Source organism: Rhinopithecus bieti, unplaced genomic scaffold, assembly GCF_001698545.2.
Source record: "Rhinopithecus bieti isolate Rb0 unplaced genomic scaffold, ASM169854v2 scaffold_7308, whole genome shotgun sequence".
Classification (NCBI taxonomy): Eukaryota; Metazoa; Chordata; class Mammalia; order Primates; family Cercopithecidae; genus Rhinopithecus; species Rhinopithecus bieti.
The window spans coordinates 402,071-418,411 of NW_016805423.1; the positions used below are offsets into that span (position 1 = coordinate 402,071).

The following is a 16,341-nucleotide window of genomic DNA, read 5'->3' on the forward strand; positions in this document are numbered from 1 at the left end:
AAATAGATTGTTTAGGGCAAATTTTTGGTCCTAGAGTTGGTGGGTGCTAGAGCCTCAGTGCAATCTAAAGTCCCCTGCAGCCTTCCACTCCCCACCAATTTAGAAGTGCAGGGTGAGGAGGACACTGGTCCACACCAAGGCTCCACCACACACCAAATAGTGATCCTGGGCTTTGTGTCAAAGGCATGCCTGGAGCTCTCCTCCCCATCTCTGCTTCTCACCAGGGCCCTGCCTTCACCATCAGACACCTGGGAATCACAGCTGGGGCCCCTGCTTCCGCCATTTGTCCTGATGGAATCTGATAGGGGATAGAGGCTCTGAGAGAGTAATTAGACACAGACAGAGATCTCTCTCCATAGTCAGGGGAGCCTAGCAGGGCTGAAGGAACTGCCGGAGGGTGACAAAGGAGGGGATCCATGAACAAGGAGGTGCTAACAGGCCAGAATCAGGCCTCAGAGGGCTGTTGGCCGTTCCTCAGCGTAGAGACAGGCTCTTCCCAACGCATGTGTTGTCAGGGAACAGCTCCTACATCTCATGCTTGCATGAGGTACCGTTTTTAAAAATAGACACATGCTATTGTGAGTAATAAAATCCACACATAACTAGAAATGTTTTAAATGTATACGTTTTTGTCCTTGTGCATTTTCTCAAACTGCAAGTATGCACATTGACTATCATACAAAATCCCTTTTTTTTTTTTTTTAAATGTTCAAAAGGGCTCCTTCTACTCAAAAAGGCTGGGTATCACCAATGACAGTTTTCCAGAGTTCAGCCACATGAATGCCATGGGAAAAGCAGTTAATAACCATGACACCAGCTGGCATTTGTAGAAGGCACCTCTGTTCCAGGCTGTGCTAAGTGCCTTTATGGGCTCCAGGTCTGGTTGCCCTTCTCTAGACCCCAGTCCTCTTCTGCCTATCACTCTTCTATGGCACTGAGACATCTCTGTCTTATTTTAGGATTGTTTGTGGATATGTGCGAGCTCATCCAGGGCCAGAGACTACCCTGTTCGTTTTTGTGTCCTCCAGGGTCAGGGAAAGGGTTGAGCCTCCATAATTGTTTGGTGAATGGTCCTGAAGGGACAGAGGTCTGTTTGCTTATATCTTTGTATAGTTTATAAATGGAAGAGTCAGAAAAGGGCATAGGATTTGGTGCATGCTGCCACCCAGACCTTCCTCATTTGGCTTGGGGTGGCTCACACAGAGTTCACACAGGCTTCCCCATAGGCAAGCTGGCCTTGACCACTCCTGGCTGCAGAGGAAGAGGCATATGTGGAGGCCACAAGCCTTCTGCTCCTCCAGCCCCAGCCTGTTCTGAAAAGTTGCCCTTGTTGGGAGGGCTGATGGCGTTTCCGAGGCATGTGGGAAAGGAGGAGCCTGGCCAAGGTAGCTGCTCTGCTTCCCCTGCTGCTGGTCTCTCTTTCCAGCAGGTGCCAGGCAGCACCTGCCTAATAGACCTGCCCCAGCTCCACAGACAGTTCTGTCAGTGTTGGGGCGCTAGTGTGGGCTCGGGAATGCTCCTGATGTTTCTTGAGTTCCCAGCACTGTCCTAGGCCACGGGTAAGAAAGGCCCAGGCTGTATGCTGCTCCCCAGGCATTTTACCTCTTCTCTCTGTCTCCCTCTCAAGGTTTCCTGCTGATTTTGGCACTGACCGAAGCGCTGGCATTTGCCGTCCAGGAACCATCTCCCAGGGAATCTCTTCAGGTCCTCCCTTCAGGCACTCCCCCGGGAACCATGGTGACAGCACCCCACAGCTCTACCAGACGTACTTCTGTGGTGATGCTGACCCCCAATCCTGATGGACCCCCTTCACAGGCTGCAGCTCCCATGGCAACACTGACACCCCGTGCAGAGGGGCGCCCTCTTATGCACACCATCTCCACCATCGCTGCGACAGTAACCACCCCCCATTCTGAAAGCTCCCTGTCCACAAGGCCCGCTCCAGCAGCCACGGCAACCACATCCTCCAACCCAGAGGGCCGCTCTCGAGGGCAGGCTGCCCCCACCATCCTGCTGACAAAGCCTCCAGGGGCCACCAGCCGCCCCACCACAGCGCCCCCCCGCACTACCACACGCAGGCCCCCCAGGCCCCCAGGCTTTTCCCGAAAAGGGGCTGGTAATTCATCACGCCCTGTCCCGCCTGCACCTGGTGGCCACTCCAGGAGTAAAGAAGGACAGCGGGGACGAAATCCAAGTTCCACACCTCTGGGGCAGAAGCGGCCCCTGGGGAAAATCTTTCAGATATACAAGGGCAACTTCACAGGGTCTGTGGAGCCAGACCCCTCTACCCTCACCCCTAGGACCCCGCTCTGGGGCAACTCCTCTTCACCACAGCCCCAGACAGTGGCTGCAACCACAGTGCCCAGCAATACCTCGTGGGCACCCCCTACCACCTCCCTGGGGCCTGCAGAGGACAAGCCAGGCCTTCGCAGAGCAGCCCAGGGGCGTGGTTCTACCTTCACCAGCCAAGGAGGGACACCAGATGCCACAGCAGCCTCAGGTGCCCTTGTCAGTCCACAACCTGCCCCAGTGCCTTCTCAGCGCCCCCACCGCGGTGACCCACAGGACGGCCCCAGCCATAGTGACTCTTGGCTTACTGTCACTCCTGGCACCAACAGACCTCTGTCTGCCAGCTCTGGGGTCTTCACGGCTGCCACGGGGCCCACCCCAGCTGCCTTCAATACCAGTGTCTCAGCCCCTTCCCAGGGGATTCCTCAGGGAACATCCACAACCCCACAAGCTCCAACCCCTCCCCCCGGGGTCTCAGAAAGCACCATTTCTGGAGCCAGGGAGGAGACTGCGGCCACCCTCACCATGACCGACAGGGTGCCCAGTCCTCTCTCCACAGTGGTATCCACAGCCACAGGCAACTTCCTCAACCGCCTGGTCCCCGCCGGGACCTGGAAGCCTGGGACAGCAGGGAACATCTCCCATGTGGCCGAGGGGGACAAACCCCAGCACAGAGCCACCATCTGCCTGAGCAAGATGGATATCGCCTGGGTGATCCTGGCCATCAGCGTGCCCATCTCCTCCTGCTGTAAGTGCCGCCCTCTCCCACCCATCCTTTCCCTCTACCACATCACTGGCTCATCCCCAGCATTCATTTGTCCCTGATTTGGCATCCTTGCCAAGTGGCCTACAAAACTTCCCAGAATCTCAGGAAACTAGAGAGCAGGGCAGGTTATCCCTGACCCTAGTCCTCAGCTCTGCCAGGCCATGGCTTGAATGCCCGCTGATCATAAAGCCACAACTCCCAGGAGCTGGCGGAGGACCTTACAGGCAGTCTAATCCAACCCTGAATTCTGCAGAAAAAAATGCCAAGCTAGCAGTGACATGACTCACCCAGGATCCCAGAATTAGTGAGAGGCAGGGCTGGGCTGAGAGCTTATAGCAGCTGTCTTCCAGCCCAGTGCCCTTGTCATGACACCACTCTGCCTCAAGGTAGCCTGCCAATGCCTCTAGCAACCTGGCACCAAGACACCATTGGTCAATGCTGATGCTTCAAAATTGACAGCCTCCAACTAGCAAACCCCTCACCTTCCTCTTCGTCTTCCATCCTCTTTCTTGTGTTTTCTCTCCTCTTGCCCCTCTTCTCTCCTTCTGTCTCTCTTCTCCCAAGAAAGAAAAAGAGATAAAGCTTTCATCTGGTGGGAAGTTCTATAGCCTTGGCAAAACCTAGTTCTTGCAGCTAAATTAAGGCTTGAGAGTTACGTAAATTCTAGCAACTCTCCACCCCCACCCCACTTTATTTGTTCGTAGGTGATGTGAGCTGATTGCAGTGTAGATCTTGTCTTTATTTTTTGCCCTCCCAAGGCCACCAGCTCCTCCTAGCTGCTGCCTGGCACTCTGTGAATGAGGAGTCAGGAGGTATTCTCTCTGTTATCTCCATAATGAATCTGATACAACCTCTCAGAACTTTAGGGATTTCATTATGTCTTCCCTCATGTACTTGAGCTTCGATTCTTAGAGTTTCTATGATAGCCTTGCAGGAATCCTCAGCCACACCCCACCCCAAATGGTTACCATCTGCCACTCCCTGACCCCTTTCAGGCATGGCCACACTGCCCCACCCTCGTATCCCCACTCCTCAGAGAGCCCACTCTCCTCTGACCCTCCAGGTTGTTGCCCAGCTCTCCTGGGGGCCTGAAGTTTGCCTTCTTGTGGTTCGCACTCTGTGGCCCTAAGCCATGCCATCTGAAGCCATACAACTCTAGTTTGTCTAGCAACGCCTGAAGCATTTGAAACAGCTCTGAGAGACAGCTTCTCTTCACCCAAGCTGCTTGGCCCCGGCCCTGCAAGTCTTCTTTGTAGGCTGCATTGCCTGGGCCTGTGTCCTATCCGCCCCCTCTGGGGTGGCTTCTGCTTTGTCTCCCAAAAGGAAGCACAGCATTCCACCTGTGTCTGGCTACAGAAGAGGGAGCCAATGGTGGACTCTCTTTAGTAGCACTCAGGCAGCCAGCACCGGCATCAGCTCTACAGGTTGTATTGGCTTCAGGTCATACCCAGGCTTGCCCTGATCTCAAGAGGAGCAAAGCCCCAAAGGCTTCCCTCAGGGAAGGCTGCTGAGCCAGGTCTCCCAGCTTTTCCTCTCACCCTGGTGGTTAGTGCAGGAGGTCTATGCCTTTGATGTGAACCATGATTTCCACTTGGCCTTGTGTTGCAAGATCTTTTTATATCTGGAGTCTAGATTCTTTTCAGGAGCTGCCTCTCCTAGCTTTCTGTCTCCTTCAGGTTGATGAGCAAAGTAAACTTTCCATGTCAGGGCTGGCAACCTGCTTCTGCTGAAGGACCCAATTCAAGAAAAGTAAAAGTGTTTGCAAGTTGCATATTTCATTCTTAATGAAAACAGCTTTATTGTCTCTCCTGGAAACACACATTTACACATTTATTCTTAAAACTGTGGTTGCCCACTCCTAACACAGAAGAATGATTATGAGAAAATGTAGCACTATTAGCCAATGAATTCTTAATAATGGTTGGTCATATCTGAGAAGTAAATACAGTATGGACAGCTTTCTAATTTTCCAGTCTTTACATGTGTCTAGGATGCTCTCGTTTACAAAGTGCATTCTGTTATTTCTTTTATCATTCCATTCTTAGACCAGCCAGAGAAATCAAAGCAGGAACAAGCAAACACACTGCTAAACACACAGGTGCCACAGTGGCCCCAGCCATCCTCCACACCTTATAGTTAGGGAGTGAGTCACCAGGTGAAGTGATTGACCCAAGGTCCTGACCACACAGTGGGTCAGACTAGATCTGGTAGTACAAAATCTGTTTTATTCAATGCAGGATTTCCTGTGTGCTCATTGTGTGCCAGAAACTGTGCCAAACATTACGGAATCTGAGATGTGGGTCTCCCTCTTTGAGCTGGATAGCCTGAACCCCACAGGCTACACCCACCTGGATTTTGCAATTCTAAAAGGATTCCTACTTCTCCCCCAGCCCTTCTATTATGTATAAGCTTGAAATTAAATCAGATCTTGCTGCAAAGCTGGAAAGCCCATGGGCTGCCTAAACCATGAATAAAAATGTCAGTCAAGACAGGAGCAAGGACACAGCCTGGCACTGTCCCTTGAGGATTCTTCTGGCACCCTGAAAGGAGCCTTCAGGTGCTAGAGATGGAACATATTACTTTCTAAAGAAAGACACAAACTTTTAATAAAAGCGGACTCTGGTAGCCCATTGGGAACCACACACCACACTCCCTTTGATGTTTGCCTTGCATTTCCACTATACACAAGGAGGCTCTTGCCTCGGCCCTGACTGCCTCCACATCAGCTCCACGTCGTCAGTCATGGCCCCAACTCCTATGGGACCATCATGAACCCTGTGAAGGCTGCAATGAGATAGACATTAAGGTGGAAGAATATTTTGTCCAGCTTCAGAACCCTGTGCTTTCAGGAACTATCCTTGTCTATTTGGGCTGTTTTCATAGCCCAGCACCACTCTAGTTATCAGGAAAGCAGACCTCTTCCAGGTCTAAGGGCCCCTTGTTTTGGACCTTGTCAGTGGCTTCATTTATCCTAAAGCTACTCTACAGACCTCAAAGAAGGGTTTCATCCTTTGCCAGTTTGCCAGATATTTCAGGCACTCTGAGTCAGTTGCAAAGTGCATGCATCAGCTTCTTCTCATCTGGCTTTTCATACCAGCACTGGCCCCTGCCCTGCTTCTCTGAAGCCACCAGAGTCAGAATTCAGATGGGCTGGGTGCTGGGCAGGGGTGATCCTCTGCTCCTGGTAGAAGTGGGGGTTAAGCAAGGCAGATCCCAGGCCTGCCCAAGGAGGGAGGGTGTCAGTTCATCTGCCCTCCCAGATTGCAAGCCACAACCAGTGCCTGGAAGGATACGTGTGTCCTGGGGCTGAGAAATGCTTTTCTCTCCTGAGCCCTGCCAGACACTCTCAGCCACGCACATTTTCAGAAGTGCTGAGAAGTGAATTTGATTGGATTCAGGCCATAATGGGCTAGGGCAGAGGAGCCAGGTGGCTCCCGAGCTGGTCTCTGCTGCCACCATCAGGACGCACAGAGCCCACCACCCTTGCCAGAAGCCTCCACGCCTGGCGCTGAATTGGTCGGCGCTCACTATTGTCAGTGCCTGAGTTTTCATGAGCATGTCAGTTTTGTGGCTCTGGCAGGGTCCTTTGCCTATTTGTCACATGTGATGTCCGTTTTTGAGAATGTCTTCACCCAACTTCTCTGCAAGAAGATGGGGCCATTTGGAGGGTGAGGTTAGAAAAAAAGACTAGCTGCAGATGTCTGTCATCACCAACTCAAGTTCACCCTGGCCAAAGTGGAGTAGCCCCTCTCTCTGACGCTAGACACTTGAGGGCACCCTCTGCACCTGGGCCCCAGAGCAGTCTGGCCTCCTTCCAGACACTGGAGCATTAGTGCAGCATTCAAAGAGATCACATAACACTGCCAATGGTTGCTCAGTGAATAGTAGACCTGAATGTATATGTGTGCCTTTTCACTCACGGGCCCCAAATTAGTTTATAATTATCATATAAGAAAACCCAGGTGAGAATGACTCTTGCCAATGAAAAGAGTAGAAGAGATTGGGATCAGAAGGCATTATGGCTGGGAAACGTGTCTCCTTGGAGCTTAGGGATCAAACAGGGATGGGAGAGCCTCAAGGCAAAGCAGGGATGTCCAGGGGATGTCCTCCAGCTGTTCCAGTGTTAGGCCCACACTCTGAGAGCTCTTCCCTGTGCATCCCAGCCAGCACCTCCAGCCAGCACTCAGTCCTCACTTCATGGCTTCTCCACAAGAGGGCCATGGGCTTCTACAGGCACATTCCTGCCTGCCAGGCTGGTGGGTCAGACACTAAGCCCCCCAACCTGGCCTCCCTCCATACCCTGAGGCCTCCCTGTGACCTCCTCCCTCAGCATCCAAAGGAGGGAAATGGCTGTGCACAGCCCAGGTGCACCCCTCCCACTGGCACCTGTGGGCAAATCCTTTCCCTCACTGGTCTCAGGTTTCTCATCTACAAAACAAAGGGGCCAAACTGAAATGTATCATCACTCCCTGTCCTCACAGTTAAGCCTGCATGGATCATTAGAGAGGAAGCCTGGTGTGCTTGTAAGACTTGGCTTGTGGAATCGAACATACCTGCACACAACCCCAGCTCTTAACATTGGTTGGCTGTAGGACTTACACAAATGACTTAATCATTGATCCAGTGTCTTCCTGTTTGCAAAATGGGACTCCTGTCTACTGTGTTAGTTCTTTCGAGATGCAGGCACCAAGATGGGATTAGGCATATAAGATAATTATTGGGGGAAACACCTGTAAATGAATCTGGACAGGCCATCCCACCTCTCTGACCTCAGAAGCCTTCCCTGCTCACAAGCCACTCAGTTCACACCTGGTTAATCAACAAAATCCAGACATAATTCTTCCTCCTGGGCCCTGGGAGTCTCAGGGATGAACAGACAGGATCACATGTCACACTGTGCTCAGTCAAGCTGCGTGGAGCCCACCTCAGGCCATCTATGCAGGTGGGCTTTTGCGTCAGTCTAAGGCAGGAATCAGCTGGTTAAGAGCATAGACTGGCCAGGTGCAGTGGCTCACACCTGTAATCCCAGCACTTTGGAAGGCTGAGGCAGGCGGATTACCTGAGGTCAGGAGTTCAAGACCAGGCTGACCAACATGGCAAAACCCTGTCTCTACTGAAAATACAAAAATTAGCCAGACATGGTGGCAGGCACCTATAATCCCAGCTTCTTGGGAGGCTGAGGCAGGAGAATCACTTGATCCCAGGAGGCAGAGGTTGCAGTGAGCCGAAGATTGTACCACTGCACTCCAGCCTGGGCAACAGAGCTAGACTCCATCTTGAAAAAAAAAAACATAGACTCTGGAGTCCGGATGTCTGGGTTTGCTCTTGGGCCTATCACTTTATCTCTCTGAGCTTCAGTTTTCCTATCTGTAAAATGGGGGCCCTAATAGTACTGACTTTATGGAGCTAATTGGAGGATTAAATTAATAAATATTTCTAATGTGCTTGGAACCGTAAATCCTGTATAACTATTAGCACAGGGGTTTTTTTTTATGATGATGATGATAGTGCCAGAAAAGCTATTTTATCAGCATTCAAGACTTCTGCCCGGTGATTTTGCTCTGTGAACTTCTGCTGTCAGGGTCTTCTGTGGAATTAAGGCTCACTTTGTACAGTTTGCCATGCCCTGCCCCTTTTCCCACCATACACTTCCTCCAGCTGGGAACTCTTCTCATCAGTTTGGTGGTGCAACCCAGGCACCATCCTTGCTGCCTCCCTCTCCTCTCTGACTTGCACTCTCTCCACAGCTGTCCTGCTGACGGTGTGCTGCATGAAGAGGAAGAAGAAGACCGCCAACCCGGAGAACAACCTGAGCTACTGGAACAATGCCATCACCATGGACTACTTCAACAGGCATGCTGTGGAGCTGCCCAGGGAGATCCAGTCCCTTGAAACCTCTGAGGTAATGAGCTTGAAAGTGCTGGCCCCACTGCAGGGAAACCAGGCCCAAAGAGAGCCGTGGCATCTGCTCATTTCTGAGTGCCTTGCTCCTTAATGTATGGCCCATGGACCAGCAGTATCAGTAACACCCAAGAGGTTGTGGGCCCTACCCTGGCCCTACTGAGCCAGGGTCAGTGTTTTAGCAAGAATCCCCAGGTGCTTTCTGCACATTAAATTTTGGAAGCACTGTTCCTGGGACTTTTGGTTTCTGGGAACAAGTGAACAAATACTCATTGAGGACCTGTTTTGTGCCAAGCACCCCCAGGGGACTATGAAGATGAGAGCTTGCTCCCAAAGGGACTCAGGTTCTGAGATGTGGCTGGGGGACAAACCCCAGCATCACTCAAAAACAAAGCCAATTAGGGGAAACAAGATGAGTTATAGACAAAGAGCTGTGGAAACCCAAGGAGGAAAGCCTTCCCAGTGGAGATGCTAGGAAGGATCAATGGATTTCAACAGGCATTCCAGCAGAGGAGGTAGCCTGAGGAAAGGTGGGGATACGTGCTGGATCTGAAGGGAGAGAAGAATACACTGTGTCAGGGTATTTGCCCAAGACACCTGGCTAGTCAGTGAGAGAGCTGAGTTTTGAACCCAGGGCTTTAACTGCAGAATCCATGCTCTTTCCATCCTCACACGGAGGGTGGAGTAGAGGCCAGAGTAGAACAGGAAAGAAGGATAAAGGACCAATTAGACACCGCCTTGATGGGGTATTATGGTATTGGGACTCTAGTTTGGGGCAATAGAGAGTCACTGAAAGTTTTGATCTTTGGGTGACCCAGTTTTAGAAGGATTATGCCGATGGCCTGGTGAAAGCACCCTATATGTGATCAGTGAATGGATAAGGAAAGAAAAGAACGGCTTGATAGATGAGTAAATGGATGGAATGACACAAAAAGACAGGCTAAAAATAGGTTGCTCAACTGGGATGCAATTGAGATGGCCAGGAGAAAGATAACAGACGTCTGAGTAAGGCAGTGAGAGCTGAGAAGAGTTCTTGTGGAGGTACAACCCCACCCCCCGCTTCCCGTGTGGGTCCATTCCCCAGAGCAGCCAGGGTGAGCTTTTGTAAACCTAACTGTGGTCACATCGCTCACATGCTTAAAACCTTCCCATTTCTCTCAAGTTAAAGTTCAAAGTCTTGTATAGGACCCCATCTCAGTCCTGCCACCACTTCTCTTCTCTTTGTTTTTGTTTGTTTGTTTTTTGTTTTTTTGTTTTGCTTTTGTTTTTGAGATGAAGTCTCAACTCTGTTGCCCAGGCTGGAGTGCAGTGATGTGATCTCAGCTCACTGCAAGCTCCGCCTCCCAGGTTCAAGTGATTCTCCTGCCTCAGCCTCCCAAGTAGCTGGGACTACAAGCACGTGCGACCACACCCGGCTAATTTTTGTATTTTTAGTAGAGACTAAAGGTTTCACCATGTTGGTCAGGCTGGTCTCGAACTCCTCACCTCAAGTGATCTGCCTGCCTCAGCCTTCCAACATGCTGGGATTACAGGCATGAGCCACTGCACCCAGTCACTTCTCTTCTGTTTCTACTTAGTCCCATGACTTAAATACCATCTCTGCACTATAGAGTCCAAATTTCTACCTGTAACCTTGATGTCTCCCCTGGCCCCAGACTCACGTACCCAGTTACCTGCTGCACATGTCTAATAGGCACCTCAAACTCAACATACCCAAGATTGAACCCTTGATTTCCCCCTTCCAACCCCAAAACCCAGACCTCACCTCAGCTCCTCATTACGTAAATGGTACTGCCAGCTGCCTTTCCTTCCTGCACACCACACTTCTAGTCTGTCAGAAAATTTCACTGGTTCTCCCTAAGCACCAGGACTTCTCATTGCCTGCACCTCTGCCCCTGGTCCAAGTCATTCTCCTCCCTCACATCCTGAGTGCTGCAGTGGCCTCTAAGTTAGGATCCACACTACCATCTTGCCTTCTGCAGTCTGCCTTCCACACAAGAGCCAGATGATCTTTTCAAGGTAGGATCCTGTGTCTGCCACGGCGTCCACTTTCAAGTGGCTCTTCTCCACATTTTGAATAAAATCCAGACTCCTGTTCCCATGCCGTTCACAAGTTGGCCCCTGCCCACCACCTGAAGCCCTACCACACTTCCCATTGATCACAGACCAGCTTCAGTGACCTCTTTGCTCTTCCTCCTGCACAGGAAGCTTGCCCCCACCTTAGAGCTTTGCTGTTGCACCCTGTCTGAAATGCTTTTCTCCTGGATACCTTGAACCCTGAATTCCTTCAGGTCTCTGTTCAAATGCCACCTCCTCTGGGAGGCCCTCCCTCCCTGACCACTCTATATTAATTAAATCCCCGGCCTCATTCTGTTTCCTCTTCCTTACTTTATTTGCCTTCAGAGCACTTCTCACTGGACACTGCATCATTCTCTCCCTGTTGATTGGTTTGTGGTCTTGCTGTCCTGCTGCCTGAGGCAGGAGCATTGTTTGTTGTGCTCACTGCTCTATTCCCAGCACCTAGAGCACTGCCTGGCACATAGTAGGTTCTTAGTAAATGTTTATCAAGCTAATGAACTATAAATGTTGTTCACCACAATTTACCCATCACCCAGTCAGAGCCTAACACACAGTAAATGCCCAAGAAAAATTTTTAACCAGAGGACAAACGAGGGGCCAGCTTCATTGCAGCATTGGCCTTTAGTGTGGTCTGTGTACATGGAAAAGGTGTTCCTGAGATCTGTTATAGTAAGTGGAAAAAAATGTGTAACTTGACAAAGGGGCTGGTCCTACTTTAGGTATGGGCTGTGAACCCCTGAACTTTAAATTTCTCATATTCTCTTTGCAAATTGGTAAATGAAAACCAAAGCCAAAGGACAATACTCGTGAACGCACTATAGAAAAGGCCCTTGCTTTTCGAACATCCCAGTTAGTCATTTGGCACAGAGCACGAGGGCCGCCGTCCAACACAAGCCAGAGGCTCTGGCAGACAGGGCCGCCCAGCCATTCATGGTCTCCAGACCAGGAGGGCGCCATAGGACCTGCAGCACAAAGCTCAGCTTGGCTTCAGAGTGAATTGGATTTTGCTGTTTTCCTCCTAGCAAGCAGTTCCTCTTATTCTGCTTTATTTAGAGTAATATTACAACTTATTCCAATTCTCTGGGCTCACACTATTCGAGGGCAAATGCAGGCAGCCTAGGGCCAGGATGAAGCCAGCCAAGTACACACACACTGCCAACCACCTCTAGAGCAATCATAAGTCCCAGTTCATATTCCACCATGTTCCGTGTCCTCGGGACATGTACTCACCACCTGCCCTTTAGCTGCTAACTTTGGAGACTGCCAAATGCTTTGTCTAAGCAAGTTCCTCAGTTGCCCTGCCCCAACTTCTGTGTTGATGCAAGCAGCAAAACTCCGATCCAGGGCTGTACAGACAAAATTGTGATGACCAAAAGGTGCTTGGAAACTTCCATTCTTTTTTATTTTCCCTCCTCTTCCTCCTCCTTCTCCCTGTTTTCTCTTCTTCCTTCTTTTCTCCCTCCTTCTCTCCTCCTCTCTTTTTTCTTCTCCTTTGCTTTGGTTGTTTCCTGAATAGCTCTCTCTTTTTTATGCAGCAAAACATACCCACATGGTTTTGCCTTTGGTGAATACTTGCTTTGTGAAAGCTATAAAATGACAAGCCAAAGCTCTGTCTCCACAGTTGAACCCAAAAGCATAGTGGAGGAAAAGGATTTTTGTCTCCTCTTTGAGGTGCTCCACTATTTTCCTTAAATAGCTGGCTGCCTATCCACCCTTAGATAGGTGTTGAACTAATTCCAGACACTGAAGGAAATTATTGTCTTCTGAAAAGACATTTTATCAACAATGGCATTTCTTCTTTTCTTACCTTATGATTCATAAAGCAGTAAGTACTCCTCAGAAAGTATCTGTTACATATGTTTTGTTTAAAAATAAACTTCAGAGATTTAATTGTGGCTACTTAAAATGAAGATATTTCTAAGCAAATCTGGCATGAGCCATTATACCTAGGCCTATAGTTGAGTCTTTGCCCTGAAATAGCTTGAAGGTTCCGAGACATTAGCTGTTTTAAATTGGAACAAGCTGTGAATTTCTTTTTTCTCTCAATCAGTACCAGGGCCCGAATCCAAGTACAGCCATTCAGTAGCCCATAAATGTTAGCTCTCCTTGGTAAGTGAAACCAAAACCCTGCCAAAGCCATATAGATTACCTTCTGGGCAGTGGATTGCCTGTTTCTAGGCTTTTCTGCTCCTGCAACTGAACATACAGACTGAAATTTTCATCCATCACTTATTATGCAGTCACACAGAAATGCAGATCCATTCAGTTCAGCATTGCTAGTGCTATAAGAAATGGGGCAATAATTCTGACTAGGCTCTGGAAGGACTCAGAGGGGGAAGGAACTGGCCCTTGAAGCCTCTCGAGAGGTCTGTTAGATCCTGACAGGTGGGTAGCAGGAAAGAGGTGAGTGAATCTAGGTGCACTCAGGAAGGAAAAACAGAGGAGTTTCCCAGGAGTCTGTGAGAAAGAGGCAGGAAGTAGTCTGGGGTCCAAGTGGACCAAGTTTTGCCAATAGTGCAGTGAACCATGCACTGTATGTGTGTCATGCATGGCAAGCCCCCTCAGACTTTGACAAGGAAAGCAGTACCATCTCTGGCAGCCTGGGATTGGGGTGATTCCAGAAGCAGGAAACATTTTTTGAAAGCTGCTAAAAAAATCTGAAGGAGCAGCACAAAAATTAAAATATACACATATACATACACACACACACACACACATACACACGCAAATTAATTAATTAAAAGAATGGCACAGAGGGATCTGCACCTCAGCATTAGCAGTGGGGATGATGAAAATGTGCACCAAGCCATCAGTGCTGAAATAAATGTTCCCATGTGTACATTTCTTTAAGAACGGCCACCTCTTAAGCCTTCTCCAGCTCACTCCATCTCCTCCCTCTCTCTTCCCAGGACCAGCTCTCAGAGCCCCGCTCCCCAGCCAATGGCGACTATAGAGACACTGGGATGGTTCTTGTTAACCCCTTCTGTCAAGAAACACTGTTTGTGGGAAACGATCAAGTATCTGAGATCTAACTACAGCAGGCATCGCTTTGCCATTCCTATTTTTCGTCTCTAAATTATAAATATACAAATATATATATTATAAATATAACCTTTGTGTAACCCTGACTTAATGAGAAACATTTTGAGCTTTTTTTCCTATGAATTGTCAACATCTTTTTTACAAGTGTGGTTTAAAAAAAAAAACTTTACAGAATGATCTGTGGCTTTATAAAATAAAGGTATTTCTAAGCAAAGCAGTTGCATCGATTGCTTCTCCTAATAACCATTCTTGAGCACCTGGGGATCCCAGAAACCCTGGTCAGGTGAGGTGAGAGACTGACCTCCTGTAGAAGCTGAATGTTACAGTGGTCAAGCGCACGATTCTTTGAGTGATTCTTAAAGCTCTGGTTCCTCTTGATTTGATATGACCCCATTTCCTCCCTTCTCATATGCACACCTGTAAAGGGAACTGGGCCGCCTGCGGGGAAGGCAGACTCATGCACAGAGCGGGAAAAGGGAACATCTCATCACCTCTGAGGATGAGTGCCCTGGAGCCTTATGACAGCACCATTGGATGTCATGTTTAATTCCATCCAAGTTGTGGACGGCAGGCAGGAGCTTGGAGCCCTCAGGAATCCATGGAGGACATCAAGGCATCCCAAGGCCGTGTCCCCCTAACGTTACTTCCGCTGCTAACAACAGGACTGCCTTTCCCTGGTGGGAAAATGCTCCCTTTATGGCCATTCCTGTATCCCCTCCAACACCCATATCTGCATTAAACACCCGTGCCTTTCTCTGGGAGAGGATTTAGATGCAGATCCCGGCCCTGGAGCTTTAAAATGCTTGCCCTTCTTCAAGGATCAAATGTTTATTGGGGTTCAGCTTTGTTTTCTCAAAAGGCCATGGTATTGTGCCCCTGAGGAATACGTTTATCTAAGAAGCTTTGAGGTAGTAGAGTGATAATTTTTGAAACCTTCCTCCTGCAATCTTTAAAAAATATATATATATATCCAAGCAAATCGTTTGGGAGAAGACATTATTATACTCCTACTTGGCACTGCAAACCTGCTCGCAGCACCAGCCGGTGGACTTGCCATCCAGCTCTCAGCTTCCGCTGCTCCCCTTGTTCCCAGCCGGCTGGCTGCCTCCCCGTGCTGTGTCCAGCACGGCCAGCAGGGTCAGACCCTCAGAGATGCCCAAGGGGCTTCCAGAGGTGGCTGCTTCTCTCTTTTTTCCTGACTGTGGCTGAGAGAGAGGATTACTACTTTGACACTTCCTTTCTCTAAAAGAAAAATAGTTTGATAGTATATTTTGAATATAGATGCTCTTATAGTCAGATTGGGAATTGAACTTGAATGTTGGGTCATATGTTTGTGTTGTTGCTGTGGTCTATCATGACTTTTTTCTTTCTGCGTTTTCCTTAAAAAAAGAAAAAAGAAAAAAAGATGGCCTTCAAAAGTGTGTTCTCAATGTTGTATGAACCTACTTCACATGAGTTTGGTTGTTGTCTCTCTTCAAAGACTCTTCAGCCCACAAAGAAGCAACTGAATGTTTCTCTAAGTTAGTTTTCTAGCGTGTTGTTGTCTTACCTTTTTAACCTTACCATAATATTTCTGTTAACTGTTACATTTAATATACCAATGTGTGTGAGTATACAGAGAAAAATCTGTTTGTAAAGTAAAATTTATATATAATATATGTAATCAAAGATACATATGTTATATATACATATGTGGATGTATGATTTATTTTTCCTTATCCACAGATTTCAGCTACCATGTATATATAAATAAACTTATTTTATTAGCCAGAGGATTCCGTTGCTAATACATTTTGCATTCTTTTCAAGATAAGCTCTAAGCCTTCCTTGAGCAGTACCAACACCACTTTATATCCATCTGTATTTTTCAATCTGATTTAACAGTAAGGTGAGTTTTATGTATGTGACGAGCTAATAGGATTAGCAATTTATCATTTGATAAAATCTTTTTGAACATGTTTGCAGTTTCTCCAAAGTAGACTCATCTTTCATCAGGTCGTTGGAGGCAGGGTGTCAAAGTACATCCCCCCCTCACTCTCCCCGCCTCCAGGGCTGAGTGGATTTATATATAAATATCTTTGGTCCAGAGAAGTCTGAAGTTAACCTGGCCATTGAGTGTTACCATTGTGTAGAGAATAACAATACCTAAACATGACACATTTGTGCACAAGTTAATCAGTAGCTTGAACTTGTCATTCAGCCTTGGACAATACATCTTGGAATTCACAATAATGCAGATCCTCAGAACCAAGTCAGTGTCACCT

General features: G+C 48.6%; 1 protein-coding gene across 12 annotated transcripts in view; it reads left to right on the forward strand.

The window, feature by feature from the left end:
- Window positions 1-15,852, forward strand: part of TMEM108 (transmembrane protein 108) — a 339,699-nt gene extending 323,847 nt beyond the window's left edge. For 10 of the 12 annotated variants that reach the window (XM_017872401.1, XM_017872402.1, XM_017872403.1 and 7 more), the window contains 3 exons: window positions 1,628-3,037; window positions 8,803-8,957; window positions 13,945-15,466. In XM_017872401.1, coding sequence (XP_017727890.1) covers window positions 1,628-3,037; window positions 8,803-8,957; window positions 13,945-14,067 — 1,688 coding nt within the window. In that variant the 3' untranslated portion in view covers window positions 14,068-15,466. Of the gene's footprint in view, window positions 1-1,627; window positions 3,038-8,802; window positions 8,958-13,944 lie in introns of all 12 variants that reach the window. The other 2 variants (XM_017872399.1, XM_017872400.1) reach the window with 1 other exon arrangement.
- Window positions 15,853-16,341: the final 489 nt, after the last annotated feature.